Source organism: Arachis hypogaea, chromosome 3, assembly GCF_003086295.3.
Source record: "Arachis hypogaea cultivar Tifrunner chromosome 3, arahy.Tifrunner.gnm2.J5K5, whole genome shotgun sequence".
Classification (NCBI taxonomy): domain Eukaryota; kingdom Viridiplantae; phylum Streptophyta; class Magnoliopsida; order Fabales; family Fabaceae; genus Arachis; species Arachis hypogaea.
Genome location: NC_092038.1, coordinates 9,309,149 through 9,319,757, shown reverse-complemented (window position 1 = coordinate 9,319,757; position 10,609 = coordinate 9,309,149). Strand labels below are relative to the sequence as shown.

Sequence of the window (10,609 nt, the reverse complement as noted above, 5' to 3'; positions counted from 1 at the left end):
CTGCTAACTGTGACAGGCTTAGGTCAACTCTTCATATTTTTTTTTATTTTGACAGCAAATACATCTTAAAAAAATTTTTTGCATTATTTTCTTTTGATCATTAACAGTAGATCATGAAGTTAAAAAAAGATTTTTCACACTTATACACTGTAATATAGTACAACAGAAAAATAAATAAGTTATTTTGACCTAAGATACTCACATGTGAATGAAATAGAACATATGATTAAATATGGTACAACACATCTAAATGCTTAGTACAATAGTATGTGTATATATTATACCTCATAAGTAGAAAAGTGTTAAGTAGAAAGATTTTAAATGTCATTAATACAAAATATATACTCAAGATATGAGAAAAAATAGTTGCAGAAATTATGCAGCTTCGTTAAAACAAGTACTTTAAAATGATCAATGTTTCGTTACAAAATGGTCAATTCATATACAAGTAATTCAATATTAGTAATTGTAAGAACGAAGGAAGAAATTACTATGACAAAAGATTTAAAAAATATCAATTTATGTTGGAAAATAATCATCTAGATACTAGTAATACTTTCAGAACAATTGCAAATGTGTCAAAAAAAATAAGGTCTTAGATTATTAATAACACTAACAGCTACTCTAAAATATTAATAAAGTATAGGAATTCATCTCATAAATAGTTTGTGAATAATTTTATAAGTATTTCTTCCATATTTTTATTTGGGAGTACATGAATTATAGTAAATTTTTCTATAATAATTATTATAATGGATATGAACATTATAAAAGCTTGACAATGTTAAAAATAAATAAAAATTAAAGTAGTATGAAAATACTTCTTAATTTATTCATATTTTTTATTTTAAATTAAAAAATGTCACTAAATAATAAAAAAATTGACTTTAATTTTACTCTAAAATATTAAATTCCTAAAACACAATTATTTAACTATACTCATTTTTTAAATTCTTAAAAATATATGCAAAATATTATTTTAGGCGGGTTATTTTTTATTATTTTAACCTATGAATGATACGTAATAATTTATTTTTTTCAGTATTTTCTCATATTGACTTTTAAAATTTATCAATAAAAAATATACTAAAAAAATGAATTCATAAAAATAAAGGATTATATACATCCAATATGTATTTTTAAGCTATAAAGTTGAAATAAGATTTTTAATAAAAGTTAAATGTAGGCAATGTGTGTACTCAACAAATAAATTGATATAACTAATAAGTATTTGTGTTTAATTGATAAAAAAATTTTAAATTTTTTATTTTGATAAATACATTGAAATTTAAATTTTTATATAATTTTTATTAAAATACTTTTTAGATATAATGATAAAGATACTTATTTATTGAATCAAAAGTGTTTGTCTATTTGTTGTTATTCTTGTCCTGATACATTTGAATAAGAAATTAGATGTCTTTAAAAGAATTCATTTACTATAACTCTATTAATTTGGATTTTTTTCCTTGTACATCTAGGATAACTTTTCTTTTAATATTTTTGTAGTGATATTAATTACTATTAGTCATACTTACTAATACCTCTGAGTTTTTTTTTCTTTGTGTTAATTATTCAGAGCTATCATTCAATATTTTACCATCTCAATGCTTACTAATAATGTTTAGGACAACCTAATTATACAAACATCAAGTTGTTTATTCTATAGTTAGAATTTTGATTTATTTCTTAAAACTTATTGATTTCAAGATCTTGAATAAGTTCATCAATTCTAAATGATATATAATTTAAATTTGGTTAGAATTTTATATGTTTAATTTATCTTTTCAATTTTACATAAAATCTTAATTTTTTCAAATTTTATTTATATAATTACATGTTAATTCTCTTGTTGTGGTCTTAATAATAATAATAATAATAATAATACATGTTGAAATTTAAGAAGGACAACTACAAACCTAACTATTGTGTAAGAATACAAAATAATGGATCATCTTAAAAAAGCATACCAATTAAATTATTAAAATATATTTTTATTTAAGGACTTTCTATTTAAGAACGAGTGACCAACTCAAATTGGTTCGCATTTTTATAGTTACAGCAATCCAAATTATAATTAATGCCATTGAAACAATATATTGAGCCGAGTTGAGATATGGGCTTGGGCCTATTGAAATGGGTAGGGTGAAGGGGTATTGGGGGGGTCCGAACAAAGAGAGCAGTAGAAAAATGAGAAGGGGTGGGATATGGAGGAGGAAAACGTTAGCTGACCAAAGTCACCGGACGCTGAACCTGACACCTGTGACCCCTCTCTTTCTGTTTTCTTTCAATTCATTCATATAATCGTAAGTTCCCAAATTTTGCTGAGTTCAACTCGACTCGACTCACCCTAACTCGTTCCCTTCCCTTCCCCTCTCTTTTCTCTCTCTTTATTTGTTGTATCTGTCAGCTACCCTCACCTCACCTCACCTCACCTTACCTTCGCACTTCTCCGCCATATTCCTCTCTATCTCTATCTATCTATCTATCTATCTATCTATTCACTCTTCACTTCCACCACCGCCATTCCTTATTCTTATTCTTTCTCTCCGTGAGTATGCTAATTAATTAATTAATTCTTTATTTCATTGCGTTTTATCTCTCTTCAATTTTATTTTATGTTTAAATGGCATGGATCTTTTGCTTATCTGCATTTCCCCCCCTTTTATTACATGCACTTGTTATTCCCCTTCTTTTTTTAGCTTTTCTTTTGTACCGATACCGCCCCATAAGCCTTACGCACTAATGATTTAATTCTTGATTGTTTCTTTGTTTTTCTTGGAGGTTAATTTCATTGACATTTTTAGACTAGTTGTTGGTGGTGGTGGTGCTGGTGGTGGTGGTGGCGGGTGTTGTTTGGGGTTAAAATGTTTTACATGTGCCCTTTTTGTTCTCTGCTGAAATTTGGTATTGGGTTATGTGAATTTTAGCTTATCGTTTATTGTGTTTTGCTGATACTTAGTTTTTTCGCAGCTTCTGAGAGCTTGGTGGTGTGAATTAGGAATTGGTGATTTTTCGTTGTTCTTCGTCTTTATATAAGAGTTGTGTTTTACTTTTCCCCTAATAGAAAAATCAAATACAACTTGAGTTTGTCTCAGAAAGTATTAGGGTTGTGGGGTTTGGTATTGTTTTTTCTTTTGCTTTAGGGTTATATTGTTCTCCCCCATGTGAGATAATTGAGGAGTCCAGAGTCCCTTTGTTTTAATGGGCTACCATATGTTATATTCATTAGCTGTGGCAAATGGATGAGATTGCTTACCCTTATCTTGGAATTGAAATCTACTGCTCCTGCAGTGCTGTGTAAGTGATTCTTTATTTGGTTGTTATTCTTAATGTAAAATTCTTTTCTTCACAGCAGAATTATATGTGATGCGCATGCCAACACTTTCTAAAGTTGAATAATGGCTGTTGAGGCTTCTGACAAACCAGTTTTGCCCAACAAGTTTGATGATGACGATGATGATAATATGCCGTTAACTATAAAACGGTACTCATCGAATAAGAAAAGCCAATTGCATTCAGATGTAAAGAAGTCAATTTCACATAGTCAAGATGGTCATACATACAAGAGGATTTCTGGCGTGCCTTCTTCAAATGGTCAATCTTCTAGCTCTAGTGCACAGAGGGGTAATAATTCCTCATCTGCTAAGGCTTCATCATTAAGATCCCCCCCATCTTCAAGCTCTAATGCACAAAAGGGTAATGCTGCTCCATCTGCTAAGGCTTCACCATTGAGATCACCCACATCTTCAAGCGCTAGTGCACAGAAGGGTAATGCTGCTCCATCGGCTAAGGTGTCACCCTTGAGGTCACCATCATCTTCAAGCTCTAGTGCACAGAAGGGTAATACTGTTCCATCGGCTAAGGCTTCGCCTTTGACATCTCCTTTGAGATCTCCTGTAGGTGTCTCAAAACGACCAAATTCACTTGCCAACTCCACTTCTGCCAAGTTGCCTATGGCAAATTCAAAACCTCCTCATCCAGGAGATAAACCAAAGCCTCTTATTAATCAGAAAGTGTCTGGTGATGTTAAAAAGGAAACAAAATCAATCAAAGATTCTTCAAAGAATTATTCTGAAGATTCAGAGGATGAGGAGGATAATAAACCATTGAGTGCTAGGTTGAAGGTGAACAGTAACCACAACAAAGCAACCCCGGTCATCATCAAGAAGTCTGATGATAATTCTGATTCTGATGATAATGTCCCTTTGTCAACAAAGATAAACTGGAATTCAAACATGGGAACATCCAGTAGTAATTATGACAACTCTGATCAGAAAAAGCCTATTCCAAAAGTTCAGAAAGAGCCACAAAATGGTTCTGGGGCAAGTAATAAAAGACCCATAGATAACAGTAATTCCATGAACTCTTCTGCAAAGAAGTCAAAGATTTCAGAGCCAGCCTCGTCAGTGAAGCCTAAGCAAAGCTCTATGAAAGTTGAGCCAAAGGTAGAGGATGATGATGATGATGTACCTATTTCCCAGAGAATCAAGAAATCGGCCACATCAGCTAATAAATCATCTTCTATAAAACAGGTGACAAAGATCACTAAAGTTAATAAGGCTAGTACCAAATCTTTTAAGAAACAAGCCAAAAACAAGAAGTTGAAAAAATCAGGAAGTGGTTCAGAATATTCCAAATCCACTAAACTTCTTCCTAGCTCTGGTGACGGCCAGAAAAAATGGACAACTTTGGTTCACAATGGCGTCATTTTCCCTCCTCCTTACAAGCCCCATGGGATAAAGATGCGCTACAAGGATCAAGATGTTGATTTAACTCCCGAGCAAGAGGAGGTTAGGTCTTTTCTCTGGAAACTGTGTTCTTTCATCTTCAAGTGACTGATTGCTCTTGTTAATTAATGTTCTTCAATTTATAAAGTCTCTTACCTTAGAGTAGCTGACAGTATTATGAACTAAAATACATATTGCAGGTTGCAACAATGTATGCAGTCATGCTAGATACAGATTACATGCTGAAAGAAAAGTTCAAGGAAAATTTCTGGACTGATTGGCGTAAATTGCTAGGAAAGAATCATGTAATTCAGAATTTGAAAGATTGTGACTTTAGACCAATTTACAACTGGTTCCAAAGTGAAAAGGAAAAGAAAAAACAAATGACTGCAGATGTAAGTTGGTAGCTTTTTTATAGACTTCTCAATATTTTCATTATTAATAATAGAATTTGATATATTAAAGCATTACTTTTGCTCTTAGGATTTCTGGTTTGCACCCGATATATGCATGCAGTGATTTGTTTTAGAGAGATGTAATTTTGAATTTAGCTGTACATCTATGTAGTCCTAATAATAGAGTACTTCATGTCTTTGGTCATGCTCTACATAGTTTGTTGATCTTGCAAGATACAAGTTTGTTGATTTGTTAACAACTTCCGGTAGGGAGTAGAGAAGCAACTAGGTCAATTTGCAATCGTCCTGCTAAATTTTACAGTTGTGACCCCGTTGTCGGCCCAACATCAGTCTCATTTTTAAGGATCTGGGATTAGATGTTCTATGTTTGTATATCCGTACACAGTTACATCTGCATGTATGTATGTTCGTATTGGCTACTTAATTAATCTTTGAATTTCATAAGTCATTTATTTGATTGTTAAGTGTTAAAGCTGTTCGTCTGCAGGAGAAGAAGGCCTTGAAGGAGGAGAAAACAAAACAAGAAGAGAAATACATGTGGGCCATTGTTGATGGTGTGAAAGAGAAGGTTTAGTCTGGTTTCCCTTTTCTCAAAAAATATGTCAATTTATCTTTTGGATTTCTTTCTTAGGATTTTCTGGAGAATTTATGACCAGTGATCAGGCCATTATATTTTGCAGGAGAAGTAATGTGTTACATTCTCTTTACTTGGTCTTGCTTTAGAGGTTGTTAGGAATTTTTGTTATCAAATTTGAATGTTCACTTTCACTTTATATTTTGATCTTTAGTTGGTGCTGGATTGGTCTGCGAGTCTGGACCACTGGGGCACCAACAATCCTCTGATTACCATTTCATACCTTTCCGTGTCTATTATCCATGTATTGTTTGGTAAATTGTTTTCATATCCTTCAACTTAAGGAAGTTTTGCTGGTGTAACTTGCAATCTAGTCTTTGGGTTTTATCTATCAATATGAGTTTCACTCTAGTATTAAGTCAATGGCACATTAGAAATCAAGGCAAAAATTGAGAAGAATGCACGTGCAACATGACATCATTGTGTTTATATTGTTAATATTTCAGTATAATTGTTTGTGTTTTTATATCTATTATACACATTTTTCATTCAAGCTTTCAATTTTTAAATATATCCTCATAATGCTATTCATTATAGAAAAGAGAAAAAAGGGGGCGGTGGAGGGATCAAACTACGACTAGTTCTTATTAAATCTTTATTATTTCAGGTTGGTAATTTCAGAGTTGAACCACCAGGATTGTTCCGAGGCCGTGGGGAGCATCCTAAGGTAATGATACATTTGACTGGAGTTTGATGTGCAGATTTTCCTCATTTGATTGTTTCATTCAAATAGTGGCTGCATCTCCAGAACATTTACCCATTTCAGTAGCTTCCATTACCTATTCACTGATTGCAACCAATTTTATCAGATGGGAAAATTGAAAAGGCGCATTCATCCAAGTGATATCACAATTAATATTGGAAAGGATGCTCCAGTTCCTGAATGTCCTATTCCTGGCGAAAAGTATGAGCCTATCAAATCTTATCCAAAAAAGAGGACTTTTGGCTCTGTTTTTTATCATTAAATTTTGTAATCTTACAGGTGGAAGGAGATAAGGCATGATGATACAGTTACATGGTTAGCCTTTTGGAATGACCCAATCAATCCAAAGTTATTCAAATACGTGTTTCTAGCAGCTAGTAGTGCCCTAAAGGGTCAAAGTGACAAGGAAAAGTATGAGAAAGCCAGGATGTTGAAGGTGCTTGCATGCATTGCTAGATTATTTGAACTAGTCTTTCTCTTGCACACTGTTTTTGGATGACACTTAAATGGAATTCAATTCCATTGGTTCTTGATTTCTCTGTGCAGGATTATATAGAGAACATTAGGGCTGCTTACACAAAAGATTTTAAGAGTAAAGATATTACTAAGCAGCAAATCGCTGTTGCTACTTATCTTATTGATAAATTAGCTCTGAGGGCTGGCAATGAGAAGGTATAATATCTGTCTATTCCCTCTTCACCAAAACATTTATATACCGGAATATATATTAAATCATCAAGTCAATTTGAATGAAAATCACTTGTTTGTGTAATTAAAGTTGTCCATATTCTAAATTGAAAATCACTTGCATGTTTTATTTGATAGTTTTGTTTTCCAAATATTTCTAAGATGTCACATAAACAATGGGGCAAAAATGCAAAATCTGAGCTTGTTTGTCAGTTGTTGCAATAAAGTCCTGTGTTGTTTGGGATGAGATCTTGACCTTTTGATTGGTATTTACTGAAAAGGTTATTTTGATGGATGGATTATATTCCTTTGTTGATTCAAAGGAGGTTATTCTCATAATCCTGGCTGGAACTACAATTGTGTGAACTGGATTAATTGGAATATTTTGAATGTGTAATCCTGGCATGGTCTCTTAGTTTATATATTGCCTTCTTCCTCACATATTGCTTCAAGTTTTCATGTGTTTTTTCCCTCAGGATGATGATGAAGCTGATACTGTTGGTTGTTGTACATTAAAAGTGGAGAATGTGACCAGAGAAGCTCCCAACAAACTGAAGGTAATTTTCAGTAAGGGTTGATGAATATATGTCCTTTGGGACATTCTAAAATTTTCCCAATCCCTCTCCTAAGGTGGTTTATGATCAATTTATACTTGATGGTTGGCATATTTCCTTTTCGTTAAATTACAGTTTAACTTCCTTGGTAAAGATTCTATCAAGTATGAGAATACAGTTGAGGTTGAGCTTCCTGTTTACGATGCAATTTTGAAGTTCCAAAAAGGTCAGGAACTGTCTTCCATCACTAAAAAAAAGAAGAGAAAAAGACAAAGAAACTTTATTTGTTACCATTATAAGTGAGAAGCTTTCAAATACGTTCCTGTTATTAATTTTCAGATAAGCGCCCCGGTGATGATCTTTTTGACAAGTTGGATACAAGTAAATTAAATGCTCATCTGAAGGAACTCATGCCTGGCCTAACTGCAAAGGTCTTCCGTACATTCAATGCATCTATCACGTTGGATGATATGGTAAGAACTGCTTTATTGAAATAGCATGTTCTGTGTAGTAGCAATTGGCATTTGTATATTTTGTTAATAATTCTATGTCTGACATTGAAAGTGCTCTTTCGTCCACCCTTATCCATTCAGGTTAGAGGGCAATTTTAACTACTGAAATTTTCTATTAGATTTTAATTTTGGCACCATTGGAATATTGGATTACCTCTTTACATGTCGAAGGTCATATAAAAATGATAGTACAAAGCACAGAACTATATAATAGCTCTGCCAATACACATGGGAAAAAACACAAAATCTTCTCTTGGAGCTACTCACCCATGAAATTCTATAATAAATCCTTGTGCTTCTAGATATATTCCAAGTGGAAAGTTCATTTCTTATGTATTTATGATGATTTCTTGTGTTGGATTATATATGGACTTGCATGCTTAATTTTCCTGGAATCATGTGACAACAGTTGAATAAGGAAACTAAAGAGGGTGATGTTGGCGAAAAGATTCTTGTTTATCAACATGCAAATAAACAGGTAATTTCACTAAGTGATCAATTCTTTATACCAATGATATTGCATTTGTGTAATTTTTTTTTTTCATGTTCAAGTTTTATTGACGTGTGTTTTCCGTAAAAGGTTGCAATCATTTGTAATCATCAACGCAGTGTTTCAAAATCTCACTCGTCACAAATTGAAAGGTTAACAAACAAGATTGGTGAGCTTCAGGTAATGGACTTGTTACTGGGTGAATTTCTTGATTGATATGCTTGAGTTTTACAGTAGACTTGCCTTGTGGCTCATAAACATATAATTGGATTTGGCTTAATCTTGTAGGATGTTCTGAAGGAGCTAAAGACAGATTTGGACAGAGCAAGGAAAGGAAGGCCCCCTCTAAAGGGTTCAGATGGAAAGACAAAAAAGACCTTAGCCCCTGAAGCGTAATATACCTTTTCCGAAATTCTTAATGATTGCTTTGATTAGATGTGATGTATAATTTTGGTAAATGTAATGCACAGGCTAGAGAAAAAGATCTCTCAAACCAATGCAAAGATTGAGAAAATGGAACGCGATATGAAGACAAAAGAAGATCTGAAAACTGTGGCATTGGGCACGTCCAAGATAAACTATCTTGACCCTAGGATTACAGTTGCCTGGTGCAAACGGCATGAGGTTCCCATTGAAAAGGTGCTGGCTTCTTTTCTTGTATATGATAAGTTATTTTGTTGTGTTTCAGCATATTTTTGGATAAAATCATCAAAAATCAGTTTTTGCATACCTGCATTAATTTTAAAAATAATCAAAATACTAGTTCACTGCATCTTTTTCTTTCTTTTTATTTCTTTTTCAAATGCAAAAATAGTAGTTTCACAGGAAAGTCAGTTTTGAGCTTTTCAATCATATAAAGATTAGAACTAAGATCACATGAGAGAAAATAAATGTTCCATAGAAGTTATCCATGTGTCTCCCCAACTGATAAAACCAAAATCCAGTATGGGGGCTGCTGTTTGAGTGCTTCCTAATTGATGGCATGTGGTTTTACACCTCAAATTATGCTTATAGTTTCCTTTGGTGAGCTGTGACCTGTGTCATCATAGAACTCATTTTGTCACTTAAATATTTTTTGTGAAATGCTCAGATATTCAACAAATCGCTGCTGGCAAAATTTACTTGGGCAATGGATGTGGATCCTGAATTCAGATTCTGAGATCCCTAAATGGAGGGCATGTTGCAATGCTGCTGGGGGAAGACATTTCTTTCTTACTCATTTCTTCTCTATAATTTTTATTTTATTTTATTTTTTTCTGTTTTTCTCAAGTCCAGCGGAAATTAATGTTGTAACTCATCTAATCTAATTTATGGGGTGAGTTTCCCCCTTTCTCCATTTGACTGGTTTTATGTTTAAACCGCCAGCCATTCATAGTTAAGATTTTAATGTGATACACATTGGCAAATGTGGAAAGAGTTAAAAGTTTTGTACTTCCATTCTTCAATGTTTATTTATTTATTTTTTGGTATTCTATCATTAGTACCATATCACATAAGTGAATTTCAGCCTTTTAGGATACAACACTCAACAGTAGTACCCGATGCAAATCACAATGGAGTTTAATTGCTTTGATTTAGTTAGCTCCTTAGGTTTAGTTCTTTACTTCTTAGTGTTTCATAATTTTAACGAAGGATGATTTATTTGTTAAAAGTTTTGTTGGCCCATGTAATAAGTAGTTATATATATTTTTTCAATAACATTTGAATTTGGTACGGCCAGGCCCACCTATAGCATGGGCCGACCCGACCCGAACGGTCGGGTGCGAGGCAACCGAATACCAATCCAGACACGCGTCTCGGACAGCTCTCTACTACAGTTGTGTGAGAAAGCTTCGGGAAATGTGTGTTCTGCCCTTACGGGACTTACTTCTGACACGGTATAT

At 33.2% G+C, this 10,609-nt stretch overlaps 1 protein-coding gene across 3 annotated transcripts; it reads left to right on the top strand.

The window, feature by feature from the left end:
- Window positions 1-2,106: 2,106 nt before the first annotated feature.
- LOC112789352 (DNA topoisomerase 1) lies at window positions 2,107-10,163 on the top strand. 3 transcript variants are annotated; one of them, XM_025831201.3, is made up of 16 exons: window positions 2,107-2,551; window positions 3,359-4,793; window positions 4,931-5,125; window positions 5,634-5,714; window positions 6,388-6,447; window positions 6,590-6,684; window positions 6,763-6,919; window positions 7,030-7,155; window positions 7,647-7,727; window positions 7,860-7,950; window positions 8,064-8,197; window positions 8,646-8,714; window positions 8,817-8,906; window positions 9,015-9,118; window positions 9,197-9,365; window positions 9,817-10,163. In XM_025831201.3, the coding sequence occupies exons 2-16, from the start codon at window positions 3,402-3,404 to the stop codon at window positions 9,883-9,885; spliced, it is 2,913 nt and encodes a 970-aa protein (XP_025686986.1). In that variant the 5' UTR covers window positions 2,107-2,551; window positions 3,359-3,401; the 3' UTR covers window positions 9,886-10,163. The 3 variants fall into 3 exon arrangements, with proteins under 3 accessions (XP_025686986.1, XP_025686987.1, XP_072088439.1); XM_025831202.3 differs by having other exon boundaries at window positions 3,356-4,793; XM_072232338.1 differs by having other exon boundaries at window positions 2,131-2,306; window positions 3,356-4,793.
- Window positions 10,164-10,609: the final 446 nt, after the last annotated feature.

Excerpts from the sequence above, each read along its gene's own strand:
- LOC112789352 (XM_025831201.3), top strand. The coding sequence starts at position 3,402 with ATGGCTGTTGAGGCTTCTGACAAACCAGTTTTGCCCAACAAGTTTGAT. Across the intron at positions 6,448-6,589 it reads GCCGTGGGGAGCATCCTAAG|ATGGGAAAATTGAAAAGGCG; the intron begins GTAATGATACAT and ends CAATTTTATCAG. Across the intron at positions 8,198-8,645 it reads CTATCACGTTGGATGATATG|TTGAATAAGGAAACTAAAGA; the intron begins GTAAGAACTGCT and ends ATGTGACAACAG.